The 20,261-nt window shown below is 38.0% G+C and overlaps 1 protein-coding gene across 1 annotated transcript; it reads left to right on the top strand.

Annotated features, from left to right (window-relative positions):
- The first annotated feature begins 1,053 nt into the window (after nt 1-1,053).
- On the top strand, nt 1,054-17,146 carry cdh17 (cadherin 17, LI cadherin (liver-intestine)). The gene is made up of 19 exons (XM_020937512.2): nt 1,054-1,121; nt 2,384-2,438; nt 3,005-3,100; nt 3,897-4,034; nt 4,587-4,722; nt 5,124-5,282; nt 6,047-6,202; nt 6,757-6,962; nt 7,355-7,486; nt 7,557-7,707; nt 10,991-11,194; nt 12,048-12,124; nt 12,467-12,655; nt 13,228-13,472; nt 13,969-14,099; nt 14,539-14,763; nt 15,142-15,252; nt 15,546-15,662; nt 16,267-17,146. Exons 2-19 carry the CDS (start codon nt 2,391-2,393, stop codon nt 16,353-16,355), a joined length of 2,610 nt encoding a protein of 869 aa, XP_020793171.1. The 5' UTR covers nt 1,054-1,121; nt 2,384-2,390; the 3' UTR covers nt 16,356-17,146.
- Nucleotides 17,147-20,261: the final 3,115 nt, after the last annotated feature.

The following is a 20,261-nucleotide window of genomic DNA, read 5'->3' as shown; positions in this document are numbered from 1 at the left end:
GGTACTTGGTGTGAAAAGTTTGTTTGAAATACACTCACTTTTACCACATCACTGCATTCTAAAGAGCAAGAATTTAATAAGGAGGTGGAGAACATGGCATAGCACAGGTGAATTCACATGCAACAAAAACTGGCATAAAATAAAATGTCAAAAGTACTACGAAGGTAAAATATTAGTATTAAACAGTGGTTAATCAAACACACACAGCTGTCGTTAAAGGGCATAAAATGAATATGGCACATTTTTTGACCTATTCCTAATAAGATTCAACATTTACAGAGTTTCTGATCATGCTGTACTGAAACTAGGTAACACTTCACAATAATTATTGAATAATGATTAAACTGTCTGGAATAAACAGGAACACACTTAGCGAACAAGTAGTTTATTGAGAATGAATCAGGCTTAGTGACACTTAAAGGGACTGTACTTTATTTTCTGATCCATATTATAAACTTGTTTCCTCATTAAAAACATACCTGGAGTTGTGGTTTGTTTCATTCACACATGCATATTCAGACTTAGAGTTATTCTTTCAAACAGAAAACAGTCTGTTCCACCTTGTGATGTCATGTGGCAATACATGAAGTGTTCTACTGGGTTTTTATAATCCATACACCTTCACTAGAATCATAGGGGATGATTTCAGAACCAAAGGTAAAAGGAGCTGTTAACATGAAAACTACCACTTCATGACATCACAAGGTGTAACAGAGCAATCTGAGCTTTAGAGATGTAGACAGACTAATAAACCAGGTTTACTCACAAATGTGTGAATGAAACAAAACTCATCTTTGGATGATGTAATAATATTATAATGTGGCTTAAAGCTCACAAGAGTCAGTGTTGTATAATATAGGACCTTTAAATTACTCTGTATCCAGTGACCTTTCTTAATTTTATATCTACTATTTTGAAATGGTGGTACAGTACAAATTGCTGTATTGTCTGACTTCCTATTGCTCCCATTGGCTGCTTGTACAAGGGCAGGGTGATTAGACAATGATTAGATACAATAAAACTGCAAGTTAGTGCCTGGTTAACGTTTGACCAAACACGGACGAAGCTGGCTCTGATTGCTCTGGACTCTCAGGAGTGACTTGCTCGATTTCTTCAGCAAGGTAAGGATCTCCCACCCTCTCTGCTGTTTCACTTCTGTCGTTTTTAATTCAATGTTAGTTTTAACTGTTAGTTTGGTATATTCACCTTGTTGTTTTTTTGCTTACTGTAATAGTGCCATATATTGTTTTATTTTTTATCTGATAAGTGCTTGTGATCTTGACTTGACTTTGGGCCTAGTATCAGGTGTTCACACGTAGAGGGACAAACTGTTTCCTTTAAGCTTTCAACTGTTTGTATATGCGACTGTAGGCATAAATCTAACTCTGATGACATGTCATTTCAAAGTCTGACTGCATTTGGACAAGTTAGTTAAACTAATGTTACATCTTAAGGTTATGAGAACTTAAAATGTCATGTTTGTGATTATTTTTCTTTACGAAAATAGGATTGATTTGCATTGTTCTATTTGTGAGTCTGTCATGTTCTTATGAGTGAATGAAGGTGTAAAGGTGAGCAGTGCTTCAGAAAGGTCATTAGCCTTCATTCAATGTCACCTTCACTCTTATAGTTGTAGTCTGAGATTAAGATAAATGACTACACTTTTAAATAGAAAATTATAAGCAGGTTTATAGGATGTCAACATCTTGTGATAATTCATTGTCTCATCAAATGCTCATAAATTTTAACTTTTTCTGAATACTCTTTGTCAAGGTAACACTTTATAATAATTGGCCTTAATAAAGCATGAACAAAGACTTCATTCATAAATTCACAAATGGTTTATTAATAATGATTCAGGCTTAGTAACTACTTAAGTATTACCCTCTAACTAACTACTAACCCCAACATCTTAATCAATCAAGGTTTATTTCATTTAGAACATTTGAAACCTTAATTAATTTGTTCTTGAATCAAAATTTTATCATAAAGTAGGTTGCTGTTCATGCTTTAATAAGTGAAATTAAAGTGGTGGAAATGAAGTGGTATCGTTAAGTAAAACTACATGAACCTTAGATGCTCTACCACACAATAAGTTTGATGATATCATAAATCTCATACAATTTACTGACATATATATTTTGTGGGATTATGGTATGTTTGTTTTATTTGCTAGTTTCAGTTTCTAGCAGAAGGTGGAGTCATTCATGGTTACTTAAATGTTCTCATTCACCTGGACAAGGACAGACAGAGTGTGTAAAGGGCTTAAAGATTTTCCCTGTCACTGTAAATCACTTTGAGGCGAAAGTCAAATGGCAGCACTTTTCCTGTACAAAACCTTTAAATGGTCTCACCTAAGTGTCACTTTTGTGTTTTCTTTTAGAGCAAAAATGACACTCAAAGTCCACTTGTTGTTACTTCCTCTCCTCTTCAGTGTTGTAAGTATATGGCCTGGATTAAACATGGGAGATATATTGATAAAAGGATTGTAGTTGTTTATGTAGATTTGCACGTGCTATCTTAGAGAGATTATGGTGATGTGTTCATCAAATTTTTATTGAGATTAATTCAGTTAGGCCATTTCAATGGAGATATCTACCTCCGATTCTCTGTCAGTAAAAGCATGTGGTTTGATGCAGAGGTCACACTGGAGAAATTCGACTATTTTATGTTAAATGCAATTCTTAAAAGTCTGTCTTGTTTATGTTGAAAATCAATATTGTCAGTCATTTTTTAAATTAGACAAAATATAATAAAAATAATCCTGTTTAGATATTTTTTATATATTACATATTGCCCAGCCCTTTTACCAGTGAGTTTGATGATTTTGCAAAGACAGTGGGGTCATTTCTTGTCAGCTGTGTAGACTTTGATCTCTCTGAATGTAACTTTCCACACTTCTCATGTATTTGAGTTCAATAAATAACTGCTACTGTCAGTAGCTCAGCCAAAAGTGGGAATGATTCATCCTGACTGTACTCTGTGTGACCTGTGTGTGGGGCAGGCTGCAGGGGAGGGGCTCCAGGACAAAACAGGCCCATTTGAGAACACTGCTCTGGATGTCCCTGAGGCCACACCTGTCCCCTACGCCATTCATAAGGTGAGAGTGCCATACTTTGCAGCGACATCATGCTGGAGAGGGAAAGGGGGGGCTGCATGGATGTCTATGGTTAACATGGAGACACAATGAATACATTCGCCAACACAGCCTGATAAGTTTTTTAATTAGCAGATAACTAAAGAACAAGGCAAATAGATTTAAACTACATATTTTCAGGAGGCTGTGCCTAATTTATGGTCCTGTTTAGATGTTTAATTTGCAACAGTAATTAAGGTAAGAGTGACTGAAAAACTGCAGGCTAATACTAACTAGCTTGTGACTATAATGTTATTTGAGAGGGATTTGTTAAACAGTAAAAATCAAACTCAGTTAGTTGTAAAGTTACCTGTTTGAGTCACAACTAAGCCAGATATTTAGATTAGATTGTGTTAAAATAAAACTCAGATTAACCTAATTTGAGTTACAGAGCTTATCTATCTATCTATCTATACAAACAGGGTTTTTGAGTCAGTACTTTCTATGTTATTATTTATTGTGAACATTTTTATAGTGATATATATATATCTTGTTGTAAATAAACTGAAGTTCCCCGAGAGTTGAAGAGACACTGTGATAATATTGTCCATTTAGATCAAGACCAGACCGGCTATACTTCTGTTGTAGGGAGTATTATACCTCTGATGACAGTCTGGCTATACTTCTGTTGTAGGGAGTATTATACCTCTGATGACAGTCTGGATATACTTGTGTTGTAGGGAGTATTATACCTCTGATGACAGGTGTAACTATGTGTAACACACTCTGCTCCTATATGGTGTATTTCTGCCTTTCACAGTTCGAGGTACCACATCCGGGAGTCGATTCTTTTCGTCTGAGTGGAGAAGGAAGCGAAGACATCATGATCTCACAGGACGGCTGGCTGTACCTGCAGCAACCCCTTGACTGGTCTAGAGACAATCATTACATTATTGGGGTAAGATGCAAGTAGATTTTTTGTTAACCAGTACATTTTAGATCACAGTCTAGATTTAAAAGAACTGTATGTAAGATTGTCATTTTAAATTCCATAAACATGACACATCTGTGTCTCCACATACAAGGTAGGCATGTTAAAATCTAATATACTGCAGTGCTTAGTGATAATTGTAATATTAATTGACTCTTAATTACAAAACTTTGGTTATGATGGCCACGTTTATTATGTCATAATTTGGTGTTTTGGTTCTCAAGTCAATTATCCAATCAAAATGAGACTTTCATCGGGGTTACCAGTTCCAATATCTAAATCTACTTGGTTTAAACCTAAAAGGACTCTCTCTGATCTAAATCCTCACTACTTAAACCTGAGCCTCTGCAGCTCAGTGAGTGAAGTCCGGACATTCATAGAGTAAGGATAAGAAACACTGGTAACGCAGGCTCAGTTGTTATTGTAATACCTTTTTCAAATCTGTAAGAGTGACGCTGCATACTGTTCCTTTAATAAGGATATATCTTTTTGGTAAACATTTTATCTGGTGAAATCCAGGTAGAAGCTTTGGAAGGTGGCAGTGTGGTTGAGGGCCCCATTTATGTGACCATAAATGTGTTAGACATCAACAACCACGCTCCAGTCTTCGACTCCACTGAATACACAGCTGTGGTCCTCGAAAACACTCCAGCGGGTAAGAACATGAGATTACAGAAGTAAACCAAAAACACATATTACTTCTGTTTAAATTACAGATTATTTTCTAATTAATGTGTGTTTGTTTGTATTGTATGTGATTGTATCTTAATTGACATTTGCAAACTTACATTAGCTGTAGTTTAATGTATGTATTACATATATTAAATATTTTTGGATTGGTCCTCTTTTCCATTTCACCCTTATTTGTCCAATTTTGTTATTTAATTGCCTTTGCAGATCTGAAAAATATGTTGTATTATCTGTGTAGGGATTACACAATTGTTCTAGTGAGATCCATAAATAAATAGCAAGAGTAATAGTAGTATAATAATAATAGTTGGATGTTTTTGAAACAGTATACAGTTGTGTTGTACATGATTTGTTATTGTATTTCAGGGGTCCCATTCACCCGTGTCGCTGCTTCTGATCTGGATGACCCAGCTTCTGTCAATGCTCATCTGAAGTACAGCTTAGTGCGCCAGATTCCCTCCAAACACAACACAGACTTGTTTCAAGTCAACGCAGACACAGGGGAGATCTCCACCACCCCAGAAGGTACTGCTCACAGATACTGATGGGTGTGCAGAGAAGCCAGAGAACTATCATTTAAACATTTAACATTAAACATTTTATTGGCTGTGCAGTTTTATAAAAAAAGCTGTCATAGTCTCTGATATTTCCAATAAATAAGTATATACATAATTTCTGACGATAGGGAGTATCAGATAATTTAAACCCACAGTGTGTTTGAATGACACAAGCAATGTCTGTAATCTCTCCATGTCTGTGTGTAACATGGCTGCACAGAGTCAGTGTAAAACCTGATTAAACGGCACTTGAGCTGTGAGGTCAAGATTAAGGCTGATTGTTGACAGATTGACAAAATGTGTCTCGTGATATTCGCTGAGCTCCAAGCACGTGAATCAACTTGTGTCTTTGGCAGTATGCTCAGGATTTTTTTTATTTTATGAAAAGAATGTAATTAAAGAAAATGTACAGATTTGAGAAAAATAATACAAGAAGTTAGTTAAAATATATTAATCAGTACCAGTTTTTTAATATAGGAGGTAATTTGCTCTACAATGTAACCGAAAGTGAATAGAAAACGGTTCATTAAATTTGTCATTACCTCTACATAGCAAAAAATTATATTTAGAAGTTTAAATCGAAATAATTAAGACAATATGTAATGCCACTGTAATTTTTCTGCTCAACAAGTCAAAGCTACTGAAATCAAACTCAGATATTTAAATGTCTTTAGTCTTTTGTAGTGTATTCTCTATGTGTTTGTGTGGTAACTGAAGCTTTCGTTTTACTAGGGGCTCAGCTGTTGAAGGCACGGGAGGGCATCAGGTACAGCAGAGGAGAGGACCAGAGCCTCGAGGCCTTGAAGACAAAGTTTGACCACTTCTGTTCTCCAGTGCAGACCATCCCGTACGACGAGAACCCTTTCTTCACCTGTGTGGAGAGAGCAGGTCTGTACACAGCTAGGTCTGTCATGATAATAAGTATACTGTTACAGAGATGTACTGCAATAAACGATAATATTGAAACTACTTTATGCCACTGATACAATAAGAATAATGCAAGATAATCCTAGTAAACCATTTTTAAGTAGACAGTATCATTAAAAGGCCTGAGCTGCAATGAATAAATAACAGAATCAACCAATAACGATCACAACAAAGAAAATTTACACATTTACGCACAATAAATATCATGAACCCAAAATATATTGTTCTAGCTTTCATATATTGAATATTAAGTCAATAAAATAATTATTGTGACAGGCCTATATAGAGTCACAAGCACAACAATTAGCAAAATCAACCCACTAAAATTGCTTTAAAACTACTAAACGTTAACTAACACATCTGAAGAAACCAAAACAAAACAATAAATTATAATAAAATAAATATACTGTATATTAAATATTTTATCTAGTGTGTGTCTCGTTACATTTCTTAGATGTTAAATTGTATTTTGTGGATAGAGTGGGTTTACACAAATTGTCTTATGATGACTGCAGAGATCAGGAGGCGAAACATTGACCCTGTGGAGGACCCTGACTACACCCTCATCATTCGTGTTCAGGATTTGGGAGGAGAGTCTCCGAATGCTCTCACTGGAAGCACCTACGTCAATGTTATTGTCAAGCAAAACCTCTGGATCAACCCTGGACCCATTACCATCAAAGAGCATCTGAAGGTGTCCTATCCACACACCATCGCAAAGGTAAGTACTAATATTGACGTGTCGTAGGATAGGTCATTTTTTCAGTGAAGGGTACGCCACCTGCTTGTCCTCATGGAGATGTTATTGATTTGCCAGGATGTTCAACAGTATGGCATTAAATTTGCCTATCTCCACAGAGACAAGCCTGTGGTGGACCCTCTACCGTAAAAGTTACATAGAGTACCTATAATTTTGAGTTTTAATGCCTGCAATGTCTGAATTCAATTACCGGAAACACTTACTTTATGTTTGGTTTATGTTTTAATGAATAAATGAAATAACACAAAATAAAAAAGTTACCCTTTAAATGTTTGTGTGCACACATTTTCAACCTCCCATATGGTTGTTTCCAGACATTTTTAATTAAAATTCATTCAAATCTTTCATTACAGGTTCAATCTAATGATCCAAATGCAGTGTACCGACTGGTGCAGAAAGAACGGCAGCTGAAATTCCCCTTCAGGATCTCTGAGGATGGAGACATCGAGCTGACAGAGGAGCTGGACCGGGAGGACAAGGACAGGGTAAAGCACAACACACAGAAAATATGTGCAAACTAAACTCTTATTTGACTAACCTGGTTGTCTCCTTTAGTACACCTTGGTAGTTTTTGCTGAAGACCAATATGAAAACCCGCTGGACCCACCCATGGAGATCCACGTTATTGTTGAAGATGTGAACGACAATCAGCCTCAGTGCGATAACGAGGAGAACGTTTTTGAAGTGCAGGAGGATGAACCCGTTGGTAAGTTGTGGTATTGAAGCCTTTTCCTTTGGTGGCACAATTTCTGTGCATGTCTCTATCTGTGTCCATATCTGTTTCCTTTGTGCGCTCCAGTGTCCCCCATCAACCCAAAATATTCAAATCCTCCAAATAAGGTAGTCCTGACCAAACATAGCTTAAAATCTGGAGAAGTGTCCCCTCTACTCCTGACAGGTTACCCTAGTGGCATTGGAAAATAAGTTGAATGTAGTGGACAAATTTACATAGGGCAAAAAAGGCTAACTTTAACCTGGGAATTAAAAATAAATGTTAGTAATGCTGAGTCTGATCTACTATTAGCAATGAATTCTTATTACAAAAATTAAATGCTCCATTGAAAACTATGCTGTTGGACTAGTGAGGAACACATATTTTATTTGCAATTTAGACATAGAAATACTGTAGAGTAAGAAACTACCAATAAAACATATACATAAAAGAATATGCTTAAACAGGCAAGAGAAAAGGTCCCTTTAGAGGGAGCTCATAAGTCCCATGACAATTAAAAGATGTGGGAAAAAATGACTCATATGACAACAGGCAAGGCAGAGTTGATAACTACCAATGATGAGATGATCTGAACTTCTTCTACTTCTTTTTGAGATTTAATGAGCAAAATTATTGTGATATTGTTTTAACATTTGTGACGATTTTAACATTGATTTGCAAGAATACAACCAAGCAAGCACACAATCTTTTAACAAAGTGTGTCCCAAAAAATCGTCTGGTCCAGATGGGTTGTCTGCTTATTTAATCAAGAGCTGTGTACAGGAATTGTCTGAGGCCTGGTACCCAGTCTTCTGTTGAAAATTGTACTGTTTCTGATCTTTGGATCACCCTATCTCCCTTAGAGATAGGGTGAGGAGCTCAGTCACACGGGAGGAGCTCGGAGTAGAGCCGCTGCTCCTCCACGTCGAGAGGAGCCAGTTGAGGTGGCTCGGGCATCTGTTCCGGATGCCTCCTGGGCGCCTCCCTCGGAAGGTGTTCCGGGCATGTCCCGCCGGGAGGAGGCCCCGGGGAAGACCCAGGACACGCTGGAGGGACTATGTCTCTCGGCTGGCCTGGGAACGCCTCGGGGTCCCCCCGGAGGAGCTGGAGGACGTGTCTGGGGTGAAGGAAGTCTGGGAGTCCCTGCTTAGGCTGCTCCCCCTGCGACCCGGCCCCGGATAAGCGGACGAAAATGGATGGATGGATGGATGGAAAAAGTCAATAATAGTACCAATTCCAGAGATATCTTGCCCAGGCTCAAATAAAGCTAAAAAAAGGACTACAGATGTGGTCCTTTATTGGACCAAATGGTCCAAATGGCCCAGTAAAGGTCAACAGGCTGAAATCAACACACTGAAAATTCTTATCTTGACCCATTGCTGTTTGCATACAGACAAGGCCTTAGCACAGCGGACGCAGTCATCAGTCTCTCACGCCTCATCTGTAAACACTTGGAATCTCCCGAGACTTATGCAAGGGTCTTCCAGATTTTAGTTCTGCATTTGACACTCTACGACCCAATTTTTCAAAAACTATTTCCCTTGAATCTAAGCCCTGTACCCTCTTAACAAATACACAGCAAATTCAAGAGTTAATTCCACTCGTATATTGTTAATTTTAACACTTTTACCATGTCATATGGGGTCCGCAATAAAATTAGTTAAAACTACACTTTCCAAAGTGTAGAAGGCTCAACACTGGTAAAGTGATGTAACCACACTCCTCATAGTTGAATTTGACACTGATTAAGATTTGATTTTTTTACACTAATGTATAGTGAAAAACTAATAACTCCATATTGCTATGTTTTAGCACTTTATGAAGCAAAAATAGTGTAGACTGTAGAGTGTTCTTCATGTTACACTATTCAATAGTAACTCTTTCTTCGCCAAATACAGTGTAAATGCTGTCATCATTCTAGTTCATAATCCCTTTTACAAATGCAAAATAATGAAAACCATCACAAAATTCCATTTCAACTTAACTTGTATTAAAACAATGCACATCATACAATCAACACAATTTAAACAAGTCATATGACACAATACTGTTTTTGCACAAATCCAGCTGACAGCAGGAATTCTCTGTGCCCTCAACAGTTGGTCACAATGATTGTCATTTATTTTTTTAAAGTTGATTTTTCAATGCAAGCAGCTGATGGATGAATCAAGATCTTGTTTTGAATGGCATTGTCTGAGTGTTTGAAACAAGATCTTCTCTCCATTATATAAACATAACAATGTTCACAATAGAGGCAGTCCTGATAATTATGAAACATTAACATTGCAGAACTTCATACCTCAGGGCGTTTGGATCGGGGCTGCGTGAGATCGTGGACCCGCTGTTTGCGGTCTCCTCCAGACGGAGCAGAGGCAGAGCTGGACTCACCTGGTTTAGGCGTATGTGGCTGTCGGGTTAGATCTTGTCAAATGTGGGTTTAGTCCTTGTTCAGGGACGATTCCACCTACTCTGGTGCACAATCCACTCCAGGCTACGGAGCGTATACCGCGTCCCCGCTGTCCGTGATGTACAGCCTGCAGAAACACCGGGAATCCCGCCGCTGCGCCATAACCCGGTCCGAAAAGTGAAGAACATCACGGACACTTGTCACGGGTCTTTGAGGGCTGCTCTACGACAAAAACACGGACAGAAAGCAAATAGATTTTTGGCTTATAAAAAAGTGTTACAGTTTTGAAATTCTCATTTCAATACGAAAATCGAATGCAATGTGAATGTACGCGGACCCAAGAGCACCGCCTGCACATGAATACATGAATGCCTGTCGCGTTTTTTTGTTTTTTGTTTTTCTTTTTCTTTCCCCAAGTAGCAGAATCATCAGTGGAACATTATTCACTCTAAATACGCTATTGTGCTATTGTGGCACATTTGATAACTTCTTTTGTCAGTAAAGCATGCACAAGGCTAAGCGCCAAGTAGCAGTTAATGCTAGCACAATGTTACGGTCAAACATTTGTACACTGTACAGTCCTGGTAAATTCAAATTATTTTTCAACTAACATTTTACAGGAATTATTAAGCAGAAATATGCTACTAAGACTTTTCAAAAATGTTTACATAAATGTGTCCAGCTCCCAGCACAACCCAGCTGTATGAGTGTAATTGTTTCTCTCTGTTGTCTGACTGTAGTGTGATGTATGAGTGTGAGTTTTCAGATGCAGTTATTGAGCCCAGGACAAATTTCCCCCTGGGGATAATAAAGTTAATATAATCTTTATCTTTGATCTCTATCTAACTAAATTACCGTGTTATGTTGCAGGCAGTCTGATCGGGCAGTTGTTGGCTCATGACGATGATGAGGAGGGAACCCTGAACTCTCAGCTCACGTATTCTATTGAGTCCGAAACTCCGCCCAACAGCGCCTTCTCCATCGACCCCACCTCCGGAGAGATACGCTCCCTGAAAGCACTGAGGAGACAGGACGCCAAATCCTACCAGCTGTCTGTGCAAGTCAGCGACCCAGGTACAACACACAATATGCCTGCTACTATAACACGGCTGTGAATCTGAGGTATAAAGGACATTATGTGGTGAAACTTGATTAATATGTCAAATGAATGTTCAAAGGGTCCTTGTTACACATTTTTCTGATTTACAGTATGTTATAATGTTGTTTCCTCACCACAAATATACCTGGAGTTGTGTTTTGTTTCATTCACACATACATGTACACCTTCACTAGAATGATTTGAATGATTTCAACACTGGGATTGCAACACTCTACTGAATTATAGAGATGTAGACAGACAATAAAGGATTGCTCAAATAAGCATGTGTGGCTGAGACAAAACACAACTCCAGGCTTGTTTTTGAGGAGGTAACATCATTAAGTTGTCATCTTAAAGCTCACAATTTTGAGTAATACAGGACCTAATTAAGATGGTGTCTGTCCACTAACAAAATGTTAACCATCAATCAATTTAGAGTTATAGAGAGTCTTTGTCTTTGAAAATTGAAGAAGTCTGCCAGTGAAAATTAATCTCTCCATGGAGATGTTATTGCTTTGCCTGGAATGTGCCAGAGTATAACATTCAGCTTATCTATCTTGGATTTATGAAAACATTCATACTGTGTGTCACATGCTTGACTCCATGGAGATAAATGTAATGCCACTGTGGAACATTCTAAACAATGCAATAACATCTTAATGGAGAGAAGCATTTTGCGGACCCTCCACCAGAAAAATTATGTAGTGCATCTTTAATATTTAGGACACATTTATTACGTTTTCTTCCTCTACTTTAAATGTAGGAATGACACTTGAACTTTTTAGATTCTCAACTTTCCCCATTAAACACAACATTTTTATGTTCCAGTTTTCAGCACACAGTGTAAGGTCGTCATCAAGGTCATTGACGTCAACAACGAGCTGCCACTGTTTGAGAAACAAGATGTGAGTAATTAAAGTAATTAAAGTAATTATTTTAGCTAACGAGCTGTATTAAATTTTTAAAATTTGTCAAAATCTCAGATGGTGGGCTGGGTTGAATCTATTTTAGAAAGAAACATCCAAAATGAAAAAACAGAAATATAGTTTTTCTGCATTTTGAACTGTATAAAGTACTCTTAACTGCTTAATTTCAAACTCTCAAATCAAACTTTATTCATAAAGTGTTTCTCATACATTACATTCCCTCCCACCCGCACCAAAACTATGGGCCATGACTTTATATGAGCTGAATGAAGTATGAACATAACCTTTTGTATTAACACACTCTTCTTCTTGGCTGTGCAGTATGGCAGCCACACTCTGCCAGAGGACACACCTGTTGGACACACCCTGCTCACCCTGAAGGCGACAGATGCAGATGAGGCAGAGAGCGGCAGTTCTCAAATCGAGTTCCATATTTCTGAAGGAAACGACGATGGAATCTTTGCTGTCGAAACGGAGGAAAACGGAGTCGGAAAGCTGGTCATTGTGAAGGTACAGTCTGTGTAATCCTTGGGTCGTCCAGGTAGGGTCCATATGCCATGACTCTACCTTAAAGTTTGAACTGTCAAAATATGACTCAGATGACAGTTCAGATAATACACATAACTTTACTGTAAACAATTAGAAGGTGCTAGTCTCACTGCAGTTACCTTCAACAGTATTTTATCAGAACCCTGTCAGAACTGAAGAAGCCTTTTGGATGAGAAATGGATTAGCTCCATCCTTAATACAAACTCAAGGTCTTTTCTTGTTCCTGTGCCATATACATATTTATACATGTGGGAACATGTATTACTGGCTGCTAACCCACACTTCTGTTGACCTTCCTATTAATATCAATACAAAATTAGAGGGGAAAAAAAAAAGGTTGTTTGTTACTGTTGTTGTTGTATAATGTTCACATGCACCAACAAGTCTACAACGTGCTCTTTTTCTGAGTATCTTTTTAATGTCTTTGCAATCTGCAGAGAACACATTTACACATTAGGGGACAGTTTACTAGACTACTAAATAAGGTTAATAGGAAATTTAAAAATGCTAATTTCTTGTTTCTCCTTTTTCAGCCTCTAGATTTTGAAACAGCTTCCTCTTACAATCTGAAGATTGATGCTCGTAACCCGGAGCCTCTGATGAAGGGTCTGGAGTACGGCAGTGAGTCCTCCGCCTCTGTGCAGCTCTCGGTCACTGATGTGGACGAAGACCCCGAGTTCAGCCTGAACGTCCTGGAGGTAACGGTCCCTGAAAACGTTACCAAGGGAACCGTCCTCCTCAAAGTGGACGCCAAGGACCCAGAGGGAAAAGATATTAGGTACAGATTGGTTAAAGTTTTTTATTTCAGAAAAATGTTTTGATTTGTGTCTTTTTTATGTTTGTTCTGTTGTGAGACATTTAGGCTTTTTTGTACTAACTACACTTTTAATAGTCTTAATGAATCAGTAACAAAGACTAAATTTATAATTAACTAATTTCATTTATTTATTTGTTTTTTTTAAGCATGGCTAGATTATTTTTGACTTTGAGTCTTAATTTTTCATATAATTACCACTAAGTACGGGGATAGGGTAGGGGATACTTTTATATACATTTTCAGAGCACTCTAGTACAATACAAGATTACTTAAACATGGATGAATTGGTCAAAATACAATTGTGAGTAAGTTACTAATGAGAGAACATCAGTATTGCAAATAAATAAAAGTAGATTTTGCATAATATGTTCCCTTTAAAAGTTGATTTAGATCAATTTTCACTATATCTGTTTCTGAATCATTTTGAACAGAGCATCTTTTCTTGTGTCTTGTGCAGTTTTAAGTTGGATGGAGATCCTCAGGGCTGGCTGGAGGTGGACAGTGCCACTGGAGAAATAAAGACCACAGAAAAACTGGACAGAGAAACACTGGAGACGTTCTCAGTCACTGTCACTGCCTTTGAGAAGGGTGAGTACAACAATATGTCTGGTTTTCTGTCCAGTTCAGTGCAATTTAATTTAGAGAGCCTTGTGTAAATACAGAGTTATGAGATGGTATTTTGAAACGGGAAGTTAATTGATCATGTTAATTTGCATGAAAGGCACAGGGGGCAATGAATGGATAGAATGAAGGGGAGCAATATGGGGCTTGTATATTTTCTGTTCTATGTTATAATGTTGTATTCTCAGCACAAACCCAAAGTAGTGTTTAAGTTTCATTCACATTTTTAACACACAAACCTGCATAGGCTGAGGTTTAGCCATCTTTATAATGAGGGATTACCCAAGCATGTGTGAATGAAACAAAACACAACTATGGACACATTTTTGAGGAGGTAACAATATTCTAACATGCCTTAAAACTCACAAAAATCAGATTTGTTAAACCCACTGTCCTTTTCTCACAGATAACCCCGAGAAGTCTGCAGAGCGTGAGCTGTTTGTGCGGTTGTTGGACGTCAATGATCACTACCCCACAATCTCAGACTCTAAAACTTTCATTTGCTACAACAAACCAACTCCGGTCCTCATCAAGGCTCAGGACCCAGACGCCCCTCCCTACTCTGAGCCATTCACTTTTGCCTTTTCACATGGCAAGAAGTCGCCCAACTGGGATCTCACAACTGTCGATGGTAGGTCCTGTTTAAAACTCATGAAAAATACAACTGAATTGAGACTTCACGTTGACATTGACACTGAAGGGGACAGTTTCTTAGTTACCAGGGTGACACAATGCACAGTTCAGGAAACACAGACAGATCTGTTTTTAGGTCTGAAGACTCAAGAAAATATACAGAATTTATTTAAATGACTTGTGATTAATATGATTCATGAGGATGTCTATATGATTATTTCAGACTAGCTTGTCATTTAAGGGTAATTTGAGAAGGACTTGTTTATAGTCACAAGTGCACAAATCAACACACCAGAGCTTCGGACAGAGCAGTGCCTCCAGTTAGCTTTACTGCCCAGGAATGTTGATTTTTATCATATTTTCATGTGTGATTTAGGCTCAACAGCTAAACTAACTCTGAAGAAGAGTCCAAATGAGGATAAAACCTTCACCCTGTCCATTAATATTAAGGACAATGCAGGAATGGGCATCAACCAGGCTTTTGAAGGTGAGTGGATCAGAGGATGGAAAATAATATATGCAAAATTTATATTTATAAGAACTTACAATTAGAGGTTAATGGTATTTTTTTATTTAATAAGAAAGCTTAATATGGTGGGATCTAATAATATATTTAGGATTCATTATAGATATTTACTGTATTGCACATGTTATTTAAGATGCATGAAATATCGTGAGATTAGTGTCAATTTTGCAAACTTACATATTTAAAAATGAAAATGTACATGTGCATTGCAGTTATGGTGACAAACCTACTGACTTTTCCATGTGTCTTTTCAGTGAAAGTGTGTAACTGCACAGAGCTGGGCTACTGCTATGTTGCACCTGGGAAACATAGCTTCATATTGGGAATGGGAGCCACTGTTGGGATCCTCGCCGGTGTCATGGGATTCTGCAGTGAGTTTTTTACATAAATAATTACAACGCAAAAAACTTTAAAACTAGCCTTAAACTGCTGTACATATCAAGACACAATATTTATATATTTTTGCATTTTTTTTCTTCATATCCTATGTAATAAAAGGGGGAAGGGAAAGTAAACTTATATTATAGTAACATAGTTAACGTTAACATTTCTGGGTCGTCTACCACCTGCTTGTCTCCATGTTTTGCCTGCAATGTTCCACAGTATGACATTAAATAAATCTATCTTACATGTATTCACTTAGACATGTCTGCATTGATTAAAAAAATCTAAACATAATAGGAAAAACAAAAATAGGAAACACATAGCCTACATTAATACTTCTTGAATAGACTCACCGCTCCACAGATCAGACTTGTGGCTTGGCGTCTGCATCACTTGCTTGTTACCATGGAGATTCATAAATTTAATGCCATACTTTGGAATATTCAAGGCAAAGCAATAACATCTCCATGAAGACAGGCAGTGTTGAAAAAGTGTTACAATTTAAAGATACTCAAGGAAATATCTTGTGCAGTTGACAGCAATTTATGGTAATTTGTCTTTGACTCAACTCTTTTGCCTTTATTTTTGCAGTTATCGCGTTTGTGGTTATAGTCCGACGCATTAACAAAAAGAAGAAGGAAGCGTCGAATACCGAGGACGAGAGGAACGCCATGATGTAGAACAGAGAAACTATAGTGCTATTATTATTATAAATCAGATTTTTTTTTAAAGTTAAAGAGTCTGAAACGTATTTGTACATTTGTTTGTTTTTTCCTCTGGTTTATTTACATTTTATATTATATTTAATCATGTCAGTCTCACCATGGAGATACACGCATAGTACCGTTATTGTAAGAGGAGGTTTTGATTTGTTTTCTGCCCAATCATTTATGTTCGCCCCTCATTGGTTTAATTTATTTTAGTGTTGCATTCTCAAATGTTTTGCTTTTGTTCTATGCCCCGAAAATTGTAAACATTTTGCTAACTCAAAGCTGAGGTACCTAATCTTTTTAACTATGAAAGAAGGAAGTAGGAAGTATTTAAATCTAGCAAACTTGTTCCTAGCTCACACAAACCATTTTGCAAATCACCAGTATTCACACACATGCATTTTTTGTCCACTAGCAAAGCTTTAGGACATCGTTTCCAGACAGAAGTGAGTCAGGGCCACTCTTAAATCATTGTACACTGACTAGCAAGTTTGCCATAGTTGAAAATGTTTTATAATTATGACAGTGTGTAGCTGTGATTTTTGTAAAGTAGTTCTGCTTTTATAAAACAGTGTCTGAGGTGAAAGAACAAAATTGACATTGTGTACCTCAACTTTAAATATAGCAAACAGATTGTCTTGGTTGTCAAAATGCATATTATATGCTGCTGTTTTTGTTAGTCAGTCGGCTGTGAGCGAGTATTACATAATTTTGTAATGAGAAATCACTGTTGACTGTCCGAATAAACAAGGCGTCTCGGATCACTTGTTGTGGCTGTGTTTGAGTGGGAGAGTGTGTTCGTGTCATGGCGGATGCATGGCACAGCAGGTGTTTGGTGACATAATTATCACTTCTCATCTTCCTGTGTGCAGTATTCAGTCTGCCCTCAATGTCCCAGCCATGGACTTTGTTGTCAGTTTGTAAAAAGGCTTGAGATCCTGAAAATGCCTATTAAGTCTTTTTACGGTTGTCACAAAAATACATTATTTGTCATATACAAGTGAATACACAATACATCAGTGCAATGAAATGTGTTTGGGTAAGACTGTCTTTTAAAAGGCTTATATTAGGCTATTGTTTGATCTATGTTATAATATTGTTTCCACATCAAAAACATACCTGGAGTCTGTTTTGTTTCATTCACACGTGTTTAACACATAAATCCTGCAAATTTATCTCTTCTCTCGCTATGTTTTTAAACTTTACCCCTTCACTAGAGTCATTTGGATGATTTGAGCCTTTGAATTTCCAGTCTCTCCTAAACAAAAGGTAAAAGGATCTGTTAACTTGAAAACTACAACTTAATTAGATCACAATGTGGAACAGCACATTTTGAGTTTTGGAGATGTAGATAGACTAATAATAAAGGGTCACTCAAATGTGTGTGAATTAAACAAAACAATACTCCAGGTATGTTTTGGAAGAGGCAACAATATTATAATATGGCCTACAAGAGTAAATTTTGCACAAGATAGGACCTTAAAAAATAAATGCACATACAAAGTTTCATGAACTACCAATACAAGATTAAAACTTCAGTGGTCAGCAGCTCTGGGGCAGGTTTACAAATGTGTTGCTACCAACTGGCCCCTAAGGGATGGTCAGAGGTAGGACAGACACACTGTCACTGCTGACACATGTTCATATGTACATGTATGTATATATGTGTAATCAGAGTGCCCACATACTAATGAGGGAGCCTATGATAAAAACAAGAAGCTCTGTGGGCAAAGCTGTGATGGACATGTAATGAATGCAGAATACTTGTCAAGTTGAATGGTGCTGGAAAATATATTTACAATATATCTCAGTACAAAAATAGCACGTAGCAGTGCACTGTCTGTGACTGTGACTGTAACTGAATGTACTGAACCTATGTCATAAATACAGAAATTTCTATCCAAAAGACAATTTACAAGCAAGGAAGGCATTTTCTGGGTGTTTAAACCCTCATTTAGCAAACCAAAGGTATTGCCATTTTTTTTTTTTTTTAGTCTGATCATAAGTTTTGCACTTAATAATGTTTTGGCCCTTGTTTACAGTATTGCCTCTAAGCCATATTTGCTGCCCATGTCCAACTGGGAACTACAAACTACAAAACAATAGGCACACTTTTTAGTAGCCCATAATCTTAACACATGATTACATTAACTGCCTTTTAGTGAAGCAAGCTAACCTGCCATTTGCACTTGAAGTGCTTGAAACATGTTTGGATTTGACCACTGAAAAGTGTTACAAACTGTGTGTCACTTCGTGCCTGTGTCTGTGTCTATCACTGCCGAGTGTAAAAGGTCCGGTCCTGTAGTGATGCTCTGACTCATCTCACGCAGTTGGAGACAAAGCCGCAGATTATGTCAAAAAGAGGAGGGCGTGATGGGAAATTGTGGCAGTTATTTTTCACAAAAGACGCACAAAACGCACCCACTGAGAAGAGTCCGAAAACATGAGGGTACAATCTGGGGGCCACATGTTCTGGCCTCTGCCGCGTGTGCCACGTTTGGGCAAAACAGTAGTCTACTTTCACCACAATTACTGTATTTACGAGGTTCTAATGGTGCATTTATTGATACTTTGCGGTGACATCATGCTGGGGGGTGTTCTACTTGTATGTTTATGACAGAATATACACCATGGCGACACAATGCACACATTAGCAAACACTGTCAAAAAATATTTAAGATTGTCTTGTACAAAATGGATTTAAACAGCACATTTACAGGAGTCTGGTCAATACGAGCATTCAGTTTAGGAGTATGATTAAGTCTAACTAGAAGGAGCTTCAGACAGAGCAGAGCCTACAGTTGTTAAGGAAATCACTGGTCGGACCCAAATATGCAGAAACCAAAAGTCTTTATTAACAAAAATAGTCTCGGAAAGGGGATAGGTTCCAGGGGAGGCAGGGCGGTTCCAGGTTGGCTGAAAGTGCGAGGTGTGTGGGGATGAGGCTGACCAGAGGCTCGCGGAACGGGTGGCAACGGGGTGAGGCTGGCTCCAAACGGATGAACGGACAAAACAGGTAAGAGTAAAAGTTTTCAAAATGCTCAAAAACACACAAAAAAAGCCTGAGTAGTTCACCACTGGGTTGACGGAACGATCTGGCACTGGAGAGCAGGTCAGCAGGTCTTTTATTGCAGGAGATGATTACTTGACGAGGATCAGCAGTGGAGCTCAGCAGGTGAGTGACTGGGGTCCGCCCAGGAAAAACCAAATAGGGTAAAGAGAGAAGGAGCAGGGAAGTGAGGGGTAGGAGGGGCAGGATGAAACCCTCACAACAGTTGGCATAACATCAATACTTATGTAGGCTTTTTAGTCTAGTTCTGGTCTAGTAAGTTTAATTTCAGGTTTAGCCCCAGTTTAGTCCTACTTTTCTTGTGATCCATGTACAAGCCACTTTTCCCTATTGATTACATTTATTCAGGATAGAGTTAAAAGGGAAATTCACAAGTGTTGAACCTGATATATATATTAGTCTGAATTTATTTCTTATTTAGCTGGTTTTATTATGTGGTGCATGATGTAAAGAGCACTAATCTTGGTGAAGACATTATAATTAAAAGGTACGTGCAGCCCACTTGAATGTTTTCTTTGGTCTATAGATATTTTTTCTCCATCTCCATCTTTCTCCTCTCCACCCTCTGTGTTTGGGACAATATTTTGGGTATGCATGGAATGGCCAGTGGGTCGTGTGTATATATTGTATACTGTTTCTAGTCTCCAAAAGGCAGAAGAGTGAGCTGGAGTCAAAGAAGCTGCAGACTTTTAACGACAAACTCTACACGAAGCCCCTGTATGTTTATGAATCTGTGCAGCCTCAGAGCCGTATCCCAGCAACACTTTCCACAACAACACGAGGCTACAGAGAGAGGGGGAGATGGG

The sequence above is a fragment of the Boleophthalmus pectinirostris genome, unplaced genomic scaffold, assembly GCF_026225935.1.
Source record: "Boleophthalmus pectinirostris isolate CB_2022bp ecotype Guang Dong unplaced genomic scaffold, ASM2622593v1 HiC_scaffold_6, whole genome shotgun sequence".
NCBI classification, from domain to species: domain Eukaryota; kingdom Metazoa; phylum Chordata; class Actinopteri; order Gobiiformes; family Gobiidae; genus Boleophthalmus; species Boleophthalmus pectinirostris.
The sequence above is the reverse complement of the archived record's forward strand: the minus strand, read 5'-3'. Positions and strand labels throughout refer to the sequence as shown.

Excerpts from the sequence above, each read along its gene's own strand:
- cdh17 (XM_020937512.2), top strand. The coding sequence starts at position 2,391 with ATGACACTCAAAGTCCACTTGTTGTTACTTCCTCTCCTCTTCAGTGTT. Across the intron at positions 4,723-5,123 it reads CCTCGAAAACACTCCAGCGG|GGGTCCCATTCACCCGTGTC; the intron begins GTAAGAACATGA and ends ATTGTATTTCAG. Across the intron at positions 15,253-15,545 it reads CATCAACCAGGCTTTTGAAG|TGAAAGTGTGTAACTGCACA; the intron begins GTGAGTGGATCA and ends GTGTCTTTTCAG.